Here is a 19597-nt window from a genome sequence, read left to right as displayed (position 1 = left end):
ACAGATGTCTTCATGACCATCACTGCCTCACAGTCTCAAACATGCTTCTGAACCCATTCAGAGTCCTCGGCGACGTCAGCCATACCGTCAGCAAGTGCATCCTGATATGGTCTATCCACACGAATAAGAGTGCTGAGGGTAAGTCCCGTCTTCTCACCCTTGCTAGAGAGTGCCTCTGATTGTTATTGTCCAGGCGTGTCTCTCATCACGCAAGCGCTATATTGTGTCGTCTTCATTGTTCGATACTTGGACCTCTTCAGCAATCTACACGACTTCCTCGGCTTCTGGAACTTCAGTCTCAAGGTCTTCTATATCTCCTCGTCGCTGTACATCGTCTTTCTTATGACAAGAGTCTATGCCCGAACAAGAGAACGCGAGAAGGCCTGGAAGCTTGGGATTTGGAGCGTGCTAGGATCCGTCGTAGGCGCACCCATCGTGGCTGCCATCTTTGTGGGCAAGGACGCTTTCAGATGGAGAAACCTGTTTGACGTTAGTTCCGCTAAATATCATGTATCATCGAGGCAATGTTAACAGGCAACAGATCCCTTACACCTTTACGCTCATCCTCGAATCGCTGTGCATTCTGCCGCAATTGCTTCTTCTACGCCAAACCTCAGTCCCCACCGTTATCGACAGTTTCTATCTCGTTACCCTCGGCTCCTACCGTGCCTTTTATATCCTCAATTGGATTCTTCGCAGCTTCACCGAAGAACGACACCAGAATATTTTCCCCATCAGCTTCACGTTTGGTGTGATACAGACTCTGTTCTACTTCGACTTTGCTTGGGTATACTGGACGAGACAGCGCGTCAAGCTGCGATACGGTGGGGTGGTGGATGGCGAGGATATCAGCAGAGGCTGGCTGATCAGCAGGATCATTGGACACAAAGGCAACACCGAGCACGATGATGACGATGATGCTGGTCTGGCTGGTCAAGAAGAGGGTATCATCCGTCCCACTGGCAACAGTCGTAATTGGGGTCCGAGAGGCATCTCGGTATCTGCAGACGATGGGACACACGAAGCCGAACACACCCGTCTAGCTGATCCGGACGCTTTCGAGGACGACTACGACTACGGGGAGGATGCAGTCGTGGTGAGCCCTGCCGTGTCGGAAGTAGATCGAGCATCTCTCAAGGCCAGGGAAGACAACACGGCACAAGAAGCTGGTGTCAGCGATGGTGTCGAGTGGCGAGACGACCACCATAGCTAAGTACTGCAATGTAAAAGTGTAAGCTTATCACACGCAAACCAGATCTCAAGAGCCGTGTACACATAGTAGGATCTCAAAACTCGGGATTATCCATGATCAAAATGATATCAGCCACCAATTGAACTGGTCGCCAACTATACCAATCAACCAAGTGTCCCGGCAAGGCAGGAAGTCCTGATTGATTCGACAATCTAGGAGCCATCTCTGTGATATACATGCCGTACTTGTGTGATCGAAGAGCGTTGCAGCCTGCTTGCTACCTTTCCTACAGCCAATGTTGATTCATACCATCCGCTCTGGAACATCTTGACTTCAGCGTCAACATTGATTCCGTTCCTGACCTTCGACGTAGTGACTTCCTCCAATCAAGCTTCTTGAGTCGCTCTTTTCTATCTCGTTTGTCACCATTCAATCTTCTGTCACGCTCCCGCCTCCCACCCAACAAACGAGTCTCTCCATGACTCTCAGTACAATCTTCACCTACTCCCCTCACAATACTATCTATTTCACACCACTATCCGACTCACTGAGCCTCCTCACGCGCCACTACATACTCTTCAGTCCGATCCCGTCTCAATCTTCACATCCTCCCTCCGACATGCACTAAACCGCATATCATTGCCATTACACGATTTCTCATCTACCGTCTGCCATCTCAAATTTCACACATATACACACCCACGATCTCGCACACCTGTACAGACATTCACGATCTCTCACGCCGTCGACTTCATACCATCTCGCACTTCCGATCTCAAATTTCGTACCTCATATCCACGTCTGCCATCACCATACCATTTTGAAAGATACAAGTGATGGCAAAGGGAAAGAGAAAGTCTGAGGCGGAAGAAGACGAGAAGGATGAGAAGAAGAACAGCAAGAAGGCTCGCTTAAGTTACGACTTCTTCCACGACAAGCCTGAGTAAGTCTGGAGTTCAGCATCGAGTTAATCTTGCTAACCGGAACCAGGTCAGCCAAGAGAGATGCTCCGACAGTACTTGTCTGTAGGGGCGAAAAGTGCCACGTGTTCCCGCAGATCTTGGAGATCAGCTCAAAAACATTCTCACAACGCTGGGAACATATCGTGCAGAACAACCGTACCTACGCAGTGCTGGATTCTCTAGCCATTCGGGGTGTCCAGGTCTACGCTAACTGGGCGATGGACCACGAGAAGCCGGCCCTGGTTGCAATTAATGACGATGGAGGCGACATCCTGGATGATCTGATCACATGCTACCTTACAGCTCGCGCACTACGGGCATACTTACTCTGCGATCTGCTCCTCTACGAAGCCTGCAAGGTCGGCAGTACTGCCGGCATCAATCTCGTTGTCCGCAGAACGCACATCACAAAAGTCTACGAGGAGACAAAAAGATCGAGTGATGCTCTACGCAACTTCCTTGCTGCTGTGGTAGCCTATCAACGCCGCAATAGCCTGGCCAATCCAATATCCGGCAAAGACGAACGTATCGACAAACAAAGGTCAAGGTTCGAAGCTCTGCCACAAGACTTTCAGTTCGACCTCATGGACGAGCTGTCCAAGAACAACGCAGCTGAAAACCCCTGCCAGAGACCAAAGAGATTTTTGAAAGTCGTGATCTATCACATGGAGAAGAAAGAAGAGAAGAGAGCGGCTGCAGTCCGAGCTCGATTGGAGGCAAGAGGGAGCGAGGGCTCACCTTTGTTCGTGGATGGAGAGGATGACTGAACTGATACTCACACGAGATTAACAGTCAGCTTACACAACATCATGGACAGGTATTCGGTCTCAGACAGACGAGATGCGGTCCCGAACACACGAATATGCGGATGATTTCACGACTTTACGACCTTATGATATTCTTTTATCTAGTAGCGGATACGGACGCCTGCCGACGGGACATTAATTTTTGATCAGACAGGAGAAGAAAAGATCAGAACGATGGTCATGAACATGCATATGCAAATAGTCTTGAGCCAACCAGTTATACCACTTTGCTCTCCACCTTTATGATACACGTCTACTTTCCAATCATCAAATGTGATGTGCAACTAGTTTTGGAAGCCGTAACATGTTTACTTCGTACGTTTAAAATCGCTGTGCGTACACCTTGTAGAACATATAGCGGGTAGGGAGACAGGAGCATATACTGATAGACTCTCGATATCAGACAGACTAAATGTGGCATCGGACAAACTGATCTGTCAACGATATCATGGATGTACCATCTCATGTTTTGCTTTCCGTTACTCGACGATGATCAGACTGTCGAGGATAGAACATTGACTTCAAAAAACGCAGGACAAGAGAAGAATGTGATGATGACTTTTGATTTTGAAATATAGACAGGCCAGCTGTGCTGATTGGATGTCCAAGTATCATTCTACCTGATCTTGCGAGGCGATGCGTGTGCTCCGAGAACACGGCACATGTGTTGTGACCTGATGGCAATCTGCATGTGCCATGAACTCGTTGAAGGATATTCCAAAAAGAGGAAAAGAGGATGGTCTGTTGCTCGTGAGTGTATGTGGCATTTCCTGAATTATGATCACTACCCATCCTCACGTCAAGATAAGCGATCAGCAGGTGTGCTCTCCTCATCGTTCAAGATTTGCAGGGAGGAAGAATTGGTCTGCGTAGTATCCGAGTTCAGGCACGTGCAGCTCCTGGTGTGCGAGGCAAGTGTTGAAGAAGGAGCATCTGCGCCGTGTTCGTGGCAGAGGCCGAGGATCAGTACCAAGCTCTGTGTCTCCCAACAAAATGTGCAGAGCTTCATTGGCCGCGTCCAATATTTAGTCTCTGGCGATCAGACGATTGTCGTGCGATGCTATCTCGTAGTCCATGGACTCCGGAGTACTCGGAGACTTCGCCTGAACTCTATTTCGAGGTAGTTCTAGGATGTCGTATTGCGTGTCTTGAGGATTGCGAATTGTTCAAATGGGCGAGGCCAAGACCTTCTGTTGCGATTCTTCTCTGGCACCCAAAAAGCGTCGTCGGACGAAGTCGACATAGCCGACGCGGCGACCCCTAGCGACGCTGAGAGCATCCTGCAAGAGACCAAAGGCAAGACCAAACTTCAAACCAATAGTGGCAGTCCTCGCGGCAGTCTGGATAGGGAAACGGTTCCAGGCGCTGAAGCCGCCAGCAGTGCCCATAGCAGCAATGACGGAGCTCATGAAATCTCTCTGTACCCAAACACCGCGTTCGTTGTGCAAGTGCTCCAGCCCAAGAGCTTGTTCGGCTGGAGTCTCGTAGATGTGATGGCCTGGCAGTCTCTTTTGTCTCTCTTCTCTTCTTCTTTCCTTGAAGCCAACCAAGTTTCTCAAGACAGCACCTCTGAATCTGTCAACGGCCTCCTCAAAGACGAAAAAGATGGCGGTCCAGAACGACAGACGAGCACCCATGCGGAAACCCTCCTTGATACCACCAAGCATGATGTTGTAATTCTTTGACTTGTGGTAGAGGTACCAGCCTACTTGTGAGGTGGGCAAACGATGAGCGTTTTCGGCGCGAAAGCGGAGACCAGATAGTTGGCCGCCATGAGTGAGACCCAGACCAAAGCCGGCGAAGGATGCGAGGAGTGTGGTGAGCGGAAGGCGGTAGTTGAAGGCTATGCTTAGACGATCATTGGGCGGTAGGCGAGTTGAGGCTGGGGCTGCTGCTGTCGTGGGCTCGTCGATGATGGTGGGAGTCGGGACGGCCGTGTTGAGAGCAGCCTCCTTTTCCGCCGACATGATTGCTGACATGTGCTATAAGCTATGTGCAAGAAGAAGAGCAAGCAGCTCTCGGAGGTGGATTGGAGACTCGCCTAAACCTGCCCATCCTGTCCAAACGCGAGCTCTCCAATGCGCCTTCCTCTTGTTGCTCTTTCACTCCTTCCTGCTTTCATTCAACACACTCGGACACGTCGCCACTCGTTCGGTCTTGCCGGAAGACCCTGCTCCTAATAGCCAAATCTACTTGTCATAACTTGCACGATCCCAATCATGCCTGTCTACGATCCCACGCCCGATGTCTGGACCATCAAGTTCAAGAATGCCCGCACAACCGTCGTCCTCTACGTCTACCAACTCCAAACACTCGCAAGCATCAAACTCGAACTCCTACACGCTCTCAAAACCGGAAACCCCTCTGGCCAACTGAACGGCGCAACTCTGCCCCACTCGGCGGACGACATCGAACTCGCCAAACCGCGCGACCTCTCAAATCCTGGCACTTCAGGTTGGCAGAGCATTGAACCCCATGCTCAGATTGACGACTTTGATGCCGATCTATTCGGAGGTGACAGTGTCCCAGCAAGAGCTAAAGGAAAGGGGAAAGCAAAGGCAAATGGTGCAGGCCACAAGGACAGCCCCTTGGGCGCTGGCTTGAAGGACAATGCTATCGTGGCTTTCCGCTTTAAGGGGCAGAGGACCGTCTCTAGACCTGTAAGCGATGATATCGACGAAGGCTTGGGTCTGGAAGACGATGCTGCGCCTGATGCCGATGGCTGGAACGTCGAGTTGCCCAAGTTCGAGGACGTCTACGGCCTGAACGACTTAGTGCCCGATGACCAACTTCTCACTCCCAAGGCTGACAAGTTCACTTGGGCTGCTTGAAGTCTTGGTGTTTGGTCCTACATCACAAATCAATACCTCGTCAAGCTCGCCTCCCACAGAGCTCCCCAATCGCTATCCGGCAGAGCTGCTTAGCTTGATCGGCACTACCTCAGCCGAGAGGAACATCTATCCTCAGCGTGACAGCTGCTCGACACCAGCCATTGCCTCTAGAATAGATCGTCGTCATCACAGCATAGCTGTCGCGGTCATGAGATCGCAGGCAGATCATTGTGACCGACTGGCGTCAATAAAGCTCACTACACTGTGTATAGTCGATGTCACACTGCGAATCATTGTTACAATCGTTTGGTAACAACTGAACGGATGAATTCAGCTAGATAACGAGACAACGAATTACCAAAATTCCACCCTTCCATATTCGAGCGGTCGCCGAATCATATTCTCTTCATCCTACAGAGCAGACCATTGAAAATCTCTTGTCCCCTGTCTATGGAGCGTTTTACGTCAATTCCCTTGCATGTCGTTATCTGCAATACTAGAGCGACATTGAAGTTCAATGTTGCCGTCTTGAACCGTAGACAACATACCCCCACTCCCATGACGTACATAGCAATCTATAGACTCTCGTATCTTCGGCTACCATCACAACGACTTTACAACACCGTCAAAGTCAGATCATGTTCACAAGCGCAAGCAGCAGAGTTACACAAGTCTTGAACCACTTTACCAACCTATCAAGAACTTTCACGTCATCACAATCCACCATGGCAAAGCTAAGCATCAACTCCACCGTTCGCATGAACTCAGGCTACGAGATTCCGCTGCTGGGTTTCGGAGTCTACCAAACACCCATGGACGTTGCTGAATCAGTCACTGCTCACGCTGTCAAAAGCGGCTATCGCCATGCCGACTCAGCAGCTGCATACCGCAACGAGGCACCCACAGCGGCTGGTCTGCTCAGCACTGATCTGCCTCGCTCCGAGCTATTCTTTACCTCCAAAGTACCTCCCAAAGCCATCAACTACGAAGCTGCGAAAGCTGTAGTCGATGAATCGCTGAAATTTACGGGTCTGGAGTACATCGATCTGTACCTTTTGCATGCACCTTACGGTGGTAAGGAGAATAGATTGGGTGCTTGGAAAGCTTTGGTTGAAGCTGTGGAGGAGGGGAAGGTGAGAAGTATCGGTGTGAGCAATTATGGCGTGCACCATCTTGAGGAACTTGAGGAGTGGATCAAATCAGAGGAAGAGAAGAAGGGTAAAGGTAAGGGTGGTGTGTTGAGTGTCAACCAGGTGGAATTGCATCCTTGGTTGGCTAGAGATGATATTGTGGAGTGGTGTGAAAAGAGAGGTGTTGTTTTAGAGGTATGCTTCTTCACCATCGCAGGTTTGGCGACATGGCTGACTGATATTCCCAGGCATACTGTCCTCTAGTCCGCGCAACAAAGATTGATGATCCACTTCTTACACCTCTGGCAAAGAAACACAACAAGACGACATCCCAAATCCTCCTCCGCTGGGGTCTGCAAAAGGTATGGATCTCCCAAAACTGTTATTTGCATACGGCAGTCTGGCTAATGAGACATTGACAGAACTTTGTTATACTGCCGAAATCGGTTACACCTGCTCGTATCGAAGAGAACAAAGCTTTGTATGACTTCGAACTTGACGAAGAGGATATGAAGTCGTTGAACACCGGAAAGTATGAGCCTTGCGCGTGGGATCCTACTGTCAGTAGAGATTAGCCCGGATAATCGTCTTTCCAAATTCATGGATGTATGGGTATATGAGAGCCTTCGAGGGACTGCCTTAGGAACTATATGTTGAGCAACTTACATGCTTTCGACACGACCCTGTTCCAAAGTCTTCACGTTTGCAATGCCACGTCAGCAGTAACGGTATACCAGTGCTGGCAAGCAGGATGAAGCTTTATGAGGGACTGATATATGGCACTCGGAAGTCGACAAGCCGATTACCCGCAAACCTCATGCTTCAAATACCACTTTCTTGTTCTACACTCTGGCTGCTTTGAGATCGCATCGGGAATTAGTGCCAGTCCTACAACGAGCAAGGTGAATTCCGCAAGGGTCGGATTCAAGTATGCTCAGTGACCACCCATAAGCACGTCGCTAGATCTTGAAGATATGTTCGAGGTGAGACAAGATCAAATGAGTTCTTCCGGCACTCTTTCACCCCTATCGGCAGTCTCAAGCCTCGAACTCCACCTTCAGCTGCCAAACACCAGTTATCATCTCGTTCTTTTCCTTCCAGCTGATCCAGAGACATTCCAGAAGGCCACCGAGTGCCTGGCAGCTGGAAAAGGGTGAAATGAACATGTCTCAAAGACAATGAAAGGAAGTCAGGGTCCAGTCCAGATTCCGGGAATTCCGACGAGGGTGCAACGTCGCTCTTCGCAACATCTCGCTGCTTATCTTCCTTCCCTCATCATCTGTCCCCGTCACTGACAATAAACAATCCTTTTCCAACGTGTCTCAGTTTGGATCGTCTGCTTCTGGTATGGCAGCCAGGGCAATATGTACAGATCGAGAACGAATGACCAGTCGAGCATCGACGCCATGAGAGAGCAGTTGGAAACGGCGATAACGGTTGTCTATCGATATTCTACCCACTGCTGCTGTTCAAGATCTGTATGGCGGTGCCAGCAAATGCTTGCAATCATCTTATTGAGGATATAACTTCTCGTATACTGACATTCTCGTTGCTATGAGGTTTGCGAGGGTCTCACTTGAGCTATACCATTCATCGGATGGAGGTTGAGTCGGTCGCAGCTGCCTGATATCCTTCTCAGTCAAACCGTCGTCTCGAAGCCCCACATCCTGCTTAAGTCTTCGATGACGAGCCGGACATGTTGCGGTCCAACAATAGCATCGTCATACACTCGAGGAATGTGATTGCTTTATTACAACATTGAAGATTGCATATTTGGCAGACTAAACATGACTTATCTGTGCCCTCGGTTTATAGAATCTCGCCTTATTGCGGTTCGCTCTCACTATCTAGCGACGGATAGAAAAAGGCTTGTCAACCGTCGTGGAGACTCTGACCGAACGCCACCATAGGCCCAAGGCGAACGTACATCACACCTCTGCCTAGAGACTTCAGCTACCTGCTCCGGCTCATCTGAAACAATTGATGTAAAATCGTAGCGCCCAGACGGTGAGGTGGGGACAATAGAAGAAGACCGTTGACATCTTCGTTAATCTGCTTTCATACTTGTACTGCTGATCTCTCTCCACTTGGTGAGTTTCTGGTCTTTTTCGATTTCAACTCTTGATCAACTTTGTTCGGAGCACAGCGATACGAAGTGTTACCATAGCGAATCAAGCCGTACAATACACACAATCTCTCAGCTTGGACTTTGATATTCGACACTTGTTACCACGTTTGACACATTGCTCAAATTCACTCTCAAGAGCCAGTAAACCTCTGGCCTCCAGATCCATCGTTGGGTTCACTCACAAACCTAATCACCCCAAGGGGACTACGACCTAAGGTCAACCATCACAATGCCAGCACTAAACTCAACGACGCTATCTCGCAGAAATCTCATGCACGAGATGACCTCACAAGATAACAACGCCTGGTCAATACTTGCCATCACAGGAACATGGTGTTTTCTAGCAGTCATCATCGTACTACTAAGGGTCTACACACGGTTAACGACGATCAGATATCTGGGCTGGGATGATCTCTTCGCGGTATTAACAATGATCTTCGGTGTGACGATCTGGGGTTGCTTCATCGGAGAATCGCACTCAGCACTTGGAAAGCACTGGCAAGTTATCACTCCGGAGATGCTGGTTGCGTACAGCAAATGGCAATTTGCGCATGGAATGCTCATGGTGTGGGCGTTGCATGACATGAAGATTGCGTTTGCTATTTTCTTGCTCAGACTTAGTAATGGCAAGATGTTCAGAAGGTCACTTTTTGCGGTCATGTGTAAGTCTTGAGCTGGTCTGAGATATTCGGAGGTCCCGATTCGCTGACAGTAGCCAGGCTTCATGACTATCTATACGACAGCCTCTTGGTTCACCATTCTGTTTAGCTGTTTTCCCATCTCATCATCCTGGAAAGGCAGAAATGGAAAGTGCATCTCTGTAGCGAGCTTCCGGGGTCTCGGCATGACCTATAGCAGTAAGTGCTGTCCATTGAATCCAAACTCTCCAAACTAATTAGAAATAGTTCTCGGCATGCTTACGGACGCCTTCCTGGCTTTCATCCCAGTTCCGATCATATCGAGAATGCAGCTCAACATCCGCACCAAGATTTGCTTATATCTTGCTTTCGGCATGGGGCTTGCGACTGTAACTTGCGGTGCTATCAAGAGTTACCATCTCTGGCATTACTTTGATGATCGCGATCGTCTCTACAACAATAGCTACTTTGTCTGGGGAGCACTCGAGCTCTATGTCGGTACCATCGCTGCCTGTCTAGTCAGCTTGAAGCCTCTTATCTCATCCTTCCTTGAGAAGGCCAAGTCAACACTGGTCACTTCCGCAGCACTCGCAAAGTCATTGCACCACCACGGGTCCCCTAGGTCTCATTCTCCCCACCCGGCGTCCCCTAGATTCGAGGAGAAGACCGAACAGCAGTTCAACACATTCAACACCCAAAATTTCCCTCGCATTGAGATCTGCAGTGTCAGCAATTACGAGATGCCTGATATGCCAGTCGTGGTCGAGCAGCCAAAGATCTTCAGGGTGGAGATGGAAAGCAATGACGTTCCAACACCACTTTCCTCGTACCCGGGCTTCACCTCGCCTCGCAAGTCAAAGAGAAAGCATAGACCGGCGCCTCTAGACACAGAAGCTCTAAGCCGGAGAACATCGCTCGAACTACCTTGCCTGGGAGGAGTCCTTACTTCGCCTTCGCCAACATACCTACCATCAGCAGTCGACCTCAGCTTCCTGGATCTGGTCAAAGGAAGAGATCCTGAGACACTATCTCGAAACCCAAGCGTCATACAGCTGCCCAACAGCAGATTCTCAAACTCAACATCCGGCACTGACTCTCCCGCTACAATGACAACGACAAGCACATTGCGCAGCTCCCTCTCCGTTCCCAACATCTGCGGCCTCCTCACATCACCCTCACCAACATTCCTCAATTACGCCACTGGTAACGACTTCGATTTCTTCAGCCTCATCCGCTGCCGCGACCCCGAAACCCTCGCTGCCGCCAGCAAGGTCCCATCTTCACGCCGGGGCACTGTAATCTCCATCCCAGACTCGATCCCCGAAGACCACGGCGTCAGTTTCCCGACCTCTCGTCGTGCGACTCTAGCACACGCTCGCTATCACTCCGTTGAAATCAGCGAAGCCAGCACAGCATCAGTACAGACCGTCCAGCGCATCAACGCGGGCGAAGTACGCCGACGGCCCAGCATGGCACCCTCCGCCGCCTCCACAACCTCTGCTTTCCTGTGTCCACCCGTCCACGGCGAGGACTCTCAAGGCACATCAATGTACTTCCACGTCATGACCTCTGGGCAATTCAGAAGCACGGCCGAGACTGCAGCCAAAGCCTTGGAGGTCGAAGACGCGCCTCTGAGTCCCATGTCTTCTGGACCAGCGCCGAAGTTGGTGCTCAGGGAACAGCATGAGTATTTCGGCTTCAGTCCTGTTTTCGATGGCGGATTCGGAGATCTGACGGCGAAGGAGAGGATTGATTCTTCTCAAGCTGCTACACTGAAGAAGGATGAGTGAGCATAGTCCTCTGCTCTAGCAGTTACTCTTTCGTCTTTTGCATAGCCATGGCGTCTTTTTTTTTTTTGGTGCATCCATAGCATTGCACCTCATCTGCATCTAGCGGCATCGATGGCATGATGCTTTTCTCTTCTTTTTTGCATGTCCTAGGACCTTTTCGTAAATACCATAATGCCCATGGTTAGTTTAGACGATTCATAATTACACACTTCTTCACACAAACATAGATTCATGAGACCTACCCCGTGGAAGTGTCGCGCTGTATCTCCCTTGTAGCATAAATTTGGTCTTTCCATGGACAAAAGACGACCCTGCTCGCATAGTCAGGTGCGAGACGATCGTCAGGCTCCGATGAAGCTCTGTCCTGTAGATTTCCAAGATTAAGATTTGAGTAAGGCCATTGATGGCATTTCAACTGGATAAGACCGACAACCACGGGATGCTCTTTGTAGTTTGTCCAGCGGAAGACTTGCAACAGCTGAGAGACAAGGATTGGGAACTCTCACGAGTGAACATATACATGTGACTGCATCTGGCAAGCAGTGAGAGCTCTAGAAACTGGTTGCAGTGATATGAATAAGCATTGTCGTTGGTCAGATACCCTTGTCTTGCAACACAAGCATGTCAGATACAATTTGCTTCTGTACTGGAAGGACGGCCTGTAGAGCCTAGGCTTGATGTTTGATGTATTCTGGTCAACCGTGTGCCATATTCGAGATGCTACCCGGCTTCTAAAGATATAGCTTGCACTGGTGCGTTTGCAGAGTAACAAGCCCTAGCGGAACTGCATTGCCTGTATCACACAATCGATGGAAGAAGCAATTGGTGTCAGACGCACTGCATCTTGACCAGTCGATTTTTTCCACAGACTCGATATCACGTACCGTGTGGATGAAGATGGAGATACGAGATATGCGGCCACCAGGGTTGCAGCCTACAGATGGCGGGGGAGGCACGAGTGCTACCAGACATGCATCTGAAAAGCAATAACATGGGTCTGCGGATGTTTGCAGAATGCACGGCAGATTGGTACATGTACGAAAACAAAACAACGAAGTGAGAAATGGCAGATTCTGAGCAGAAAATCAAGATCTGCAAGGCCAAAATAGTGGACTCGAGATAGTGAGGAGGTACGGGAACGGAGGACGAGAATCGAATGATTACGATGAGTCGATGATGGAACAAGGCGATGTGCGTGGTGGCTGGTCGGTTAGGTAGATTGTTTGTAGGGTTTCCGGTGTGTTGGACTTGTTGGGAGAGATGGTTGAAGAAGTGTGTCGCATTGCCGCGAGCGAGTGGGAGTGGAGTGACGGTTCACATGGGTGATGGAGGGGTTGGACGAATACTACTGCAAGCCACGCCTAGTGGTGAAGCATTTGTTATCGAGGGCACCTCCTACATGGATGCGAATGATGTATCATCGAGCATTGGAATGAGTCGCAATCGCAGAAGCAGCAGAGAAACCATTCGTCGGGGAAGCGGTGGCTGTCAAGGTTCCTTTATGTGCCTGGTAGCTTGTAGGGAACGAGTGGGTAGGCTTGACGAGCCTCGGTGCGGGAAGTGAAATTTTGATCCGTGCATGACGACTCGGCCAATTGTGCTGTGCTCTATCACGACTTTTCCCAATCTCACTCACCGCCGCCTGTAGACCCGTCCTACTTTAACTGCACCTCTCCCCGCTCGCCCACCATGTCAGGAAAGCCCGTCTCCCACGATTCACACCCGCCTCACGGCCACCCCGAGAACCAGGGCCCCAGCGAGCAGAACGTCGACCGCGCATCCACTGCCTCGCACCCTCCCTCGACCAAGCCCGACCCTACCACTACCGCACCTCACCCCAAGCTGAACCCTCATGGCGCCAAAGGAGTCCAGTCCTCCTCCTCTTCCTCCGGTCCCGCCGAACTCGCCGATCTTAAACTAAGACTGAGAAATGCTCTGCGACAATACCCCGACTTCCCCTCCAAGGGCATTCTCTTCGAGGACATTATGCCCATCTTCTCCTCGCCAAAGCTCCACTCAGACCTCATCAAGGCTCTCGAGCTCGAGGTTCGCGCAAAGTTCGACAAAGTCCCCGACGTCATTGTTGGTCTCGAGTCGCGCGGTTTCCTGTTCGGTCCTTCGCTCGCTCTCCGCCTTGATGCTGGTTTCGTCCCCGTCAGAAAGCAGGGCAAGCTTCCCGGCAAGCTCGAGACCGAGGGTTACGAGAAGGAGTACGGCACCGATTTCTTCCAGATTCAAAGCGACGCCATCGCCAAGGGTCAGACTGTTCTTGTCGTCGACGACATCATGGCCACTGGTACGTCCTTCCAGATATTTCCTGCATGCTTTGTGCTCAGACTAACACACTCTTAGGTGGCTCCGCAGTCGCTGGTGGAAACCTCGTCAAGAAGATCGGTGGTGAGATCATGGGCTACCTCTTCCTTATGGAGCTCGAGTTCTTGCACGGAAGAGACAAGCTCGATGCCCCTGTCGTTACTCTGCTCAGCGGCCAGGACGCTGAGAGCCGCGAGAAGGAGATGCCCCTTGGACAGACCAAGGAGTCTGCCGAGGACGTCAAGAGCGTACAAGACGCCGGTGGTGCTGCCGCCAGCAAGCAGCCCTAGAGGAAGAGAGAAGGAGTCATAAAATGAATGTTCGTATTTTGTTCCATCTTCGCGTCTGGATTTTTAGGTAGGTAAAATGCTGCCGGACTGGCTAGGCCGCGCATTGTAAAGAGATTCTCGATACCCACATATGTTGGAGTCATATGATCAATTCACCTCGCACAAGCACGCTTTGTTCCTCCTTCTGAAATGCATCGGATATCGATTGCTGTTTAGTGACCTGCAACGATTAATATGATACCGCGAGCTTCTATCCCGAGATCGGGCAGATTGCCCCACCAAAGACCCCTCGTCAGCAGCGGAGCTCAGACCCAAAACCGTACATACAGACCGATGCCACGACTTCTTAACGCCATGCTCCTTCTACGTCGTCCTCTCTTGCAATCCTCCAAATCAGTTCCTCTTTCTCTTGCATCAAACTCTATACCAAAAGTCCTTCCTCTCAGACTTTTCCACACATCGACCATCAACATGTCGGACATGAAGAAGATCTTTACCTCCAACTCTATGGCTCGTAAGTTGACAATCTGCTTGTTGTTGAGACCAATTGACTAACCATCTCAACAGCTGTTGGCCCTTACGTATGTGCACTTCATCGATCTACTCTTTATTTTTTCTCAGTGTCTCTCTGCTCCTTGGACTGCACTTTACGTGTCTGCAACAAGGGCAGCTTCCGGCAAACCAAGAACAAGACCTGGAGATTCAATTCACGCTCAAGCGGACATGTTCAGAGCAGCCTGACTAACACCATCACAGAGCCAAGCAGTCCAGGTTGGCCAGCACATCTTCGTTTCTGGCCAGATTCCCGCCGACAAGAACGGCAACTTGGTCGAGGGCAGCATTGCCGACAAGACAAAGGCATCATGTGAAGGCATGAAGGCAATTCTCGAAGAGGCCGGCAGCAGCATTAGCAAGGTCATCAAGGTAAGCTTCTCTCCCCTCAGCCCGAGTACATCTTTTTGCCTACCCCTCTTCCATGCTGATGCGTGTCCTACAGACCACTGTCTTCCTCACCGACATGAAGGATTTTGCTGAGATGAATGGCATGTACGAGCAGTACTTCTCTCACAAGCCTGCTCGCAGTTGCGTTGCTGTGAAGGAGCTTCCCAAGGGCGTTCCTGTTGAGATTGAGGCTATTGCTCTGTCATAATCAGTGTGAAGGTGGTCATCGGCTGTGTATACCCGAATAGGAAGTCGAATACATCTTTCTCAACTCAATACCTTGATTTCTCGTCAACTTCATACCGCCGGCTTACATATTTTGGTTGAGCCTTCTGGTACCGTCTTGCTGGTACTCGTGTCACACAGCGCAGAATACAGTGAGAGGCTAAGGAATATATTGCATTCAACCTCTACCGCATTGCGTCCATTGCCCATTGTACACTTCCAATTCGACCATCAAGGTCTTCAAATCCTTCCCTTCTAGCTGGACCCTTCCGAGTTCGAGTGTGATCATCCGCTGCGAGATACTCTCGTCCAGAAACCTAAGTATCAAACTGCCACTTCTGCAAACCACCCTTGTGTCCCTCCTTGGGCGCCGAACTCCTCACTGCAGGCTTGAATACTGCAGTTTTCGAGTACTCCTGCGCCAGCTTTGCACACTCCTTCTTGTGAACTTTGTAGTGTGCTTTTGTGCACTCTCTGGAGCAGTAGTGAACAGATTTGCAGGTCGTGCAGGCCTTGAGGGGTTTGTTTTCTGGATCTTCTTCTGGCTTGTTGCATTGAGCGCAGGTTTTTACTGCGGGTGGTGCTTCTGACGTTGGATCGTGTTAGGGAATGTGCTGATGAGAAGGGTGTTCGCGTCACTGGTGAAGCGAGAAGGTTCGAAGTTCGTACCTGATGTGGATTGTGCGCTTGAGGTGCTGCTTGCCTCGGGCTGATCTTGGGGTTGTGATGCAGACATGTTGATTGTGTGTCTTTGCAGAGTTGTAATCGGTGATATAGCGATCCGATATGTTGTGCTATCTTGGATGGTTTCGGTAAGAAAATGTGAAACTGATATCGTTAGAGAACAGCGAGATGTTTGTGTAGAACGGCAAGTTTCGATCCTTTCTCATGCCGTTCGGAACACTTCACATTCGCTGTTGCTGAATGTACAGTGTGGAAGTGACTTGCGTTCAAGTATCTAGCCGATGTGTCTCGTTTACTCAACTTCTGAGTATCTACTGCTTCCTACGATGTGCTTTGAAGAAGTGTTCTCAAAGACATAAAGCCTTGATACTCGAGCATCGTTGTCAGTCGCGGACCGGCCCTTGCGGTCTTCTTCAAGCCATACCGCTCAAATCCAATCGTCACTGTGTTCACGTCTCATTTGCTACCTGGTAAACATCAGACTCGATATTCTTCTAGGGAAGGATGTCAATCGTAATAGTGATTGTGTATTGAGTTTCGGGTCGGCCTCAGTATTGATTACAGACGTTCGGCCTTGGCACTGAGACGCTAGCGTAAGCGTGGGGAAGTCTCTCGATTGGAGGTAATTGGCGCAGCCGATGACTCTCTTTCGTCTTTCTTTACACTCGAATACAGTACATATCGTGTAATCAAGCGACTGGTTGACAGTTGCATAAGCTTGACCATCATGGTAGATTCATCCACGATCGCGACATCCATCCACTCGACATATCTGACATGGTCCACAGGGCAGAATCGCAAATGCGATTATTCAGAGAGCCTTCGTCGAGTATCAAGAAGATGACAATCCCACAAAGGTAGCTTCCCGCTGTTATCAAGGCGCGTCCCTGGCCGATGGCTGACGCGATGCTGTCCAGTGCAACAAGGTCCGCTGCACCTACTGTGGTTCAGTCCGCGCTAAGAACACGACTCGTCAAGTTGAGCATCTGCAGGAGTGTCAAGCATACCTCAGCTCTCCCGACTACGTCGAGTCCCTGAACGACGTCGACAACTCCCAGCTGGACGAGGGCAATACCAGCCTCATGTCTGGGATCAACAACTCACCCCTACAGGCCACACCCAACTCGGCCCAGAGAAATCAGTTTTTGATGGGCAACAGGCCCAACCCAGGTCTCCAGGTCAACCGTCGCGGACCTAACAAGCGCACTCGGGATGGCCAGGTCAAGCCTGGCCAACGCGCCATGCCTCCTCCTATCGCTCCCAACCCACCCGCTCAGACCCCAAGTCTTGCTGCCTACCTCTTGACTCAGAACGCTGCTCCTTTCACAGCTGCAACCCAAACATCCTTCCTCTCGCATGCTGGTTGCGGCACCCTCAGTGCTGGCGCAATGGGCCAGTGGCTGGCACAAGACTCACACATCTCCCGCGGTTACATTGCCTTTGTCGGCCAGCTCATTGGCAAGATCCGCCTGCCCATCGTCGCGAACTCACAATCACACCCTCTTTATCGAGCTATGGACTTGCTAATCAGTGCCTTGAACAATGTTCGAAGAGAGATGAGCTTCTTCGAAATCACCGCTACCAAGTACAACCTACAGGTGCCAAAAGAGGAGCCTAACCCAATCACAAGAAGCTTCCTCGACTTGTTCGTGTCGGCAAGTTCGCCTGCTGCAAGTTTGCTTGAGGGGGCTGTCGTACTCTGGGCTATCGAGCATTGTTACCGTGCTTCTTGGTCATATGCTGCTAGCTTCTCAACAGGTCTCCACCAGCCCATCCTGCCATACTCTTCCAACGGTGACTCGCACAATGCTGCTCTTCATCAGTCACTGATTCCAAACTGGACATCAGCTGCATTTGCAAAGTTCGTGGACGCCTGTAAGGCTGTCGTTGATGAGCTCGCCAATGCCGAGACTTCGCCTAATGGTCGTGAGCAAATGTCCAGGTGTCTCAGTGCATTCAACCAAGTTCTCTGGCTTTGGGAACGCACCTGGCCATCAGTCGATGGTATGGGTGAGGAGAACGAGAGCGCAAGCGCAGAGCGTTTCAACAGCAATGGCATGAGACCTCGTAGCTCGACTGGCGGTCAGGCAGACGGTCTGCAGGACCAAGATCAGCACAATGGTGACAATGACGACGTGGTCGAGATTAGAAGGGAAAGTGCTGTCGGTGCTGCCTCGTATGTTAGTCCCTACGGCACGGACGGTCTCCGCGCAGTCGAGGCTGCTAATAATGCTTGAGCTGGCTGATACATGAGCATCAGTCGGTGTCTGTTTGGGGTTTCTGGATTTATTTTGGCGTTTTGGCTGTTGTGGTGTAATCACTATTTAGCATGGTGCTAGGGAGAATGAGATCGGGAAAAAAGATATCCTTTTTAGCAACAATGGTATTTCAGTCTGCCTTTGAAGAAATTCGTCTGTCCACGATCGATTGGAAACTTGCGTCCTTGATAGTGTCTCATAGCATGCCCGTTTATAGTGGTGTCCTTGATGCGCCTTGTATGCTTTCTCTTTCTCTTTCTCTTTCTCTCTGACCCAGAACGCCCACGCTATGCATAACCCAGATCATCTTGTTTCTGCTCTCCCTCGATGCCGAGTCGTTTACTTCTTCTTGCTGAAAGCCTTGTTCTTGGCCTTCTCGAGTCTGTCTTTCTTGCCACCCTTGAGCATCTCAAGATGGCCAGCCTTCTCGGCGAGAGAGCGTTCGGTCAAAGTGATCAGACCGGCGGTATGCTTCTGTTTGGGAGTCAGTTGATGTTTGACTCTGCGCATTGTCGCTAATGGTTTGCGCACCTTCTTCAGCTGTTCCTGCTTTAGCATAGCGGCCTTCTTGGGCTTGATGACTCTGTTGCCGGTCTGAGGACCGGTAGGCCTTGCGCCCCTACAGGAAAAACAGTCAGTCGCAAAGTCTTTGTGGCAGCAGGATGTTTTGAATGACGCACTTTTTGGGCTCGGTCTTGACCTTTTGCTTGACGGTACCTTGAGCCATGGCTTTGTTGTGAGAGGAGGAAGTTTTTCTTGGATAAAGTCGACTCGCCGCTTGTTCAAACTTCAAGTTTTCTCACACCCGCGTGTCTTTCCCCGCATCAGTTTCTCCGTCTGGGGAAGCAACCTGGTCTTGGCTCGTTTTGCATCATCTCCGCAGACCATCGGACTTTGCGAATTGCAATCGTACTGAGTATTCTCGTCGTCCTGCTACTCTGCACATCTGGGTCGTATGTAGTCGATGATCGGAGAGCCTATACGAACAGCTTCAAGCATGTTCATCGAGTCTCGGTAGGCTCTAGAACGACATACATCTGGTGTATGATCTTGTGGTGGTATCGGCGGTGTTCGTCGGCCTTTGATGTCAACCTCGCCTCATCTTTTACCCGGCCCTGCCACCTCCATTTTTTGCTCCACATCCGGCAAACCGCAGGTCCGCAGCCAAGATCTGGCTCGGTTCCCGAGTCTTGGTTCCTGTCTATCACCACTTGCATGTTGATCTCCTGCCTGAACCGTCCTATGTCAGTCTGTAGATCATGACCTTGCTCACTTTAACCAGAATACCCGGTACATCCATCGTCTAACCATGCCACTCGAGATTGATACGAGAGTATGGCATTGCCTGAATACTGTACATGAGGGGTTTGCAAATCATGTGTTGCTAGTATAAGTAGTTGGCGGCGAC

At 50.4% G+C, this 19597-nt stretch overlaps 12 protein-coding genes across 12 annotated transcripts; 9 read left to right on the top strand and 3 right to left on the bottom strand.

Moving 5' to 3' along the window:
* Nucleotides 1-41: 41 nt before the first annotated feature.
* Nucleotides 42-1213, top strand: M436DRAFT_75725 (uncharacterized protein; the record flags this gene model as incomplete). The annotated part of the gene is made up of 3 exons (XM_013568753.1): nt 42-138; nt 194-489; nt 542-1213. The coding sequence occupies 3 exons, from the start codon at nt 42-44 to the stop codon at nt 1211-1213; spliced, it is 1065 nt and encodes a 354-aa protein (XP_013424207.1).
* An 815-nt stretch (nt 1214-2028) lies between these two features.
* M436DRAFT_66820 (uncharacterized protein) lies at nt 2029-2921 on the top strand (the record flags this gene model as incomplete). Its single annotated transcript, XM_013568686.1, has 2 exons — nt 2029-2135; nt 2183-2921. The coding sequence occupies 2 exons, from the start codon at nt 2029-2031 to the stop codon at nt 2919-2921; spliced, it is 846 nt and encodes a 281-aa protein (XP_013424140.1).
* A 1205-nt stretch (nt 2922-4126) lies between these two features.
* Nucleotides 4127-4927, bottom strand: M436DRAFT_54958 (uncharacterized protein; the record flags this gene model as incomplete). Its single annotated transcript, XM_013568643.1, has 2 exons — nt 4127-4378; nt 4523-4927. 2 exons carry the CDS (start codon nt 4925-4927, stop codon nt 4127-4129), a joined length of 657 nt encoding a protein of 218 aa, XP_013424097.1.
* A 252-nt stretch (nt 4928-5179) lies between these two features.
* Nucleotides 5180-5791, top strand: M436DRAFT_66818 (uncharacterized protein; the record flags this gene model as incomplete). Its single annotated transcript, XM_013568685.1, has 1 exon — nt 5180-5791. The coding sequence occupies one exon, from the start codon at nt 5180-5182 to the stop codon at nt 5789-5791; it is 612 nt and encodes a 203-aa protein (XP_013424139.1).
* Nucleotides 5792-6516: 725 nt separating this feature from the next.
* On the top strand, nt 6517-7496 carry M436DRAFT_54849 (Aldo/keto reductase; the record flags this gene model as incomplete). The annotated part of the gene is made up of 3 exons (XM_013568618.1): nt 6517-7116; nt 7170-7283; nt 7344-7496. 3 exons carry the CDS (start codon nt 6517-6519, stop codon nt 7494-7496), a joined length of 867 nt encoding a protein of 288 aa, XP_013424072.1.
* Nucleotides 7497-9329: 1833 nt separating this feature from the next.
* M436DRAFT_27873 (uncharacterized protein) lies at nt 9330-10253 on the top strand (the record flags this gene model as incomplete). Its single annotated transcript, XM_013568573.1, has 3 exons — nt 9330-9711; nt 9769-9906; nt 9955-10253. Coding segments are annotated over 3 exons (819 nt in total), but the record flags the coding sequence as incomplete, so codon positions are not given.
* A 174-nt stretch (nt 10254-10427) lies between these two features.
* Nucleotides 10428-11477, top strand: M436DRAFT_55024 (uncharacterized protein; the record flags this gene model as incomplete). Its single annotated transcript, XM_013568659.1, has 1 exon — nt 10428-11477. The coding sequence occupies one exon, from the start codon at nt 10428-10430 to the stop codon at nt 11475-11477; it is 1050 nt and encodes a 349-aa protein (XP_013424113.1).
* A 1689-nt stretch (nt 11478-13166) lies between these two features.
* On the top strand, nt 13167-14080 carry M436DRAFT_54928 (adenine phosphoribosyltransferase; the record flags this gene model as incomplete). Its single annotated transcript, XM_013568636.1, has 2 exons — nt 13167-13773; nt 13830-14080. 2 exons carry the CDS (start codon nt 13167-13169, stop codon nt 14078-14080), a joined length of 858 nt encoding a protein of 285 aa, XP_013424090.1.
* Nucleotides 14081-14551: 471 nt separating this feature from the next.
* On the top strand, nt 14552-15230 carry M436DRAFT_85012 (YjgF-like protein; the record flags this gene model as incomplete). The annotated part of the gene is made up of 4 exons (XM_013568752.1): nt 14552-14594; nt 14648-14661; nt 14837-15004; nt 15078-15230. 4 exons carry the CDS (start codon nt 14552-14554, stop codon nt 15228-15230), a joined length of 378 nt encoding a protein of 125 aa, XP_013424206.1.
* A 334-nt stretch (nt 15231-15564) lies between these two features.
* Nucleotides 15565-15765, bottom strand: M436DRAFT_54539 (uncharacterized protein; the record flags this gene model as incomplete). Its single annotated transcript, XM_013568582.1, has 1 exon — nt 15565-15765. A coding segment is annotated over one exon (201 nt), but the record flags the coding sequence as incomplete, so codon positions are not given.
* Nucleotides 15766-16716: 951 nt separating this feature from the next.
* On the top strand, nt 16717-17958 carry M436DRAFT_13334 (heme oxygenase-like protein; the record flags this gene model as incomplete). Its single annotated transcript, XM_013568563.1, has 2 exons — nt 16717-16788; nt 16849-17958. Coding segments are annotated over 2 exons (1182 nt in total), but the record flags the coding sequence as incomplete, so codon positions are not given.
* Nucleotides 17959-18534: 576 nt separating this feature from the next.
* Nucleotides 18535-18916, bottom strand: M436DRAFT_33630 (uncharacterized protein; the record flags this gene model as incomplete). The annotated part of the gene is made up of 3 exons (XM_013568577.1): nt 18535-18663; nt 18721-18808; nt 18870-18916. Coding segments are annotated over 3 exons (264 nt in total), but the record flags the coding sequence as incomplete, so codon positions are not given.
* Nucleotides 18917-19597: the final 681 nt, after the last annotated feature.

Source organism: Aureobasidium namibiae, assembly GCF_000721765.1.
Source record: "Aureobasidium namibiae CBS 147.97 unplaced genomic scaffold scaffold_18, whole genome shotgun sequence".
In the NCBI taxonomy this organism is placed as follows: domain Eukaryota; kingdom Fungi; phylum Ascomycota; class Dothideomycetes; order Dothideales; family Saccotheciaceae; genus Aureobasidium; species Aureobasidium namibiae.
The sequence above is the reverse complement of the archived record's forward strand: the minus strand, read 5'-3'. Positions and strand labels throughout refer to the sequence as shown.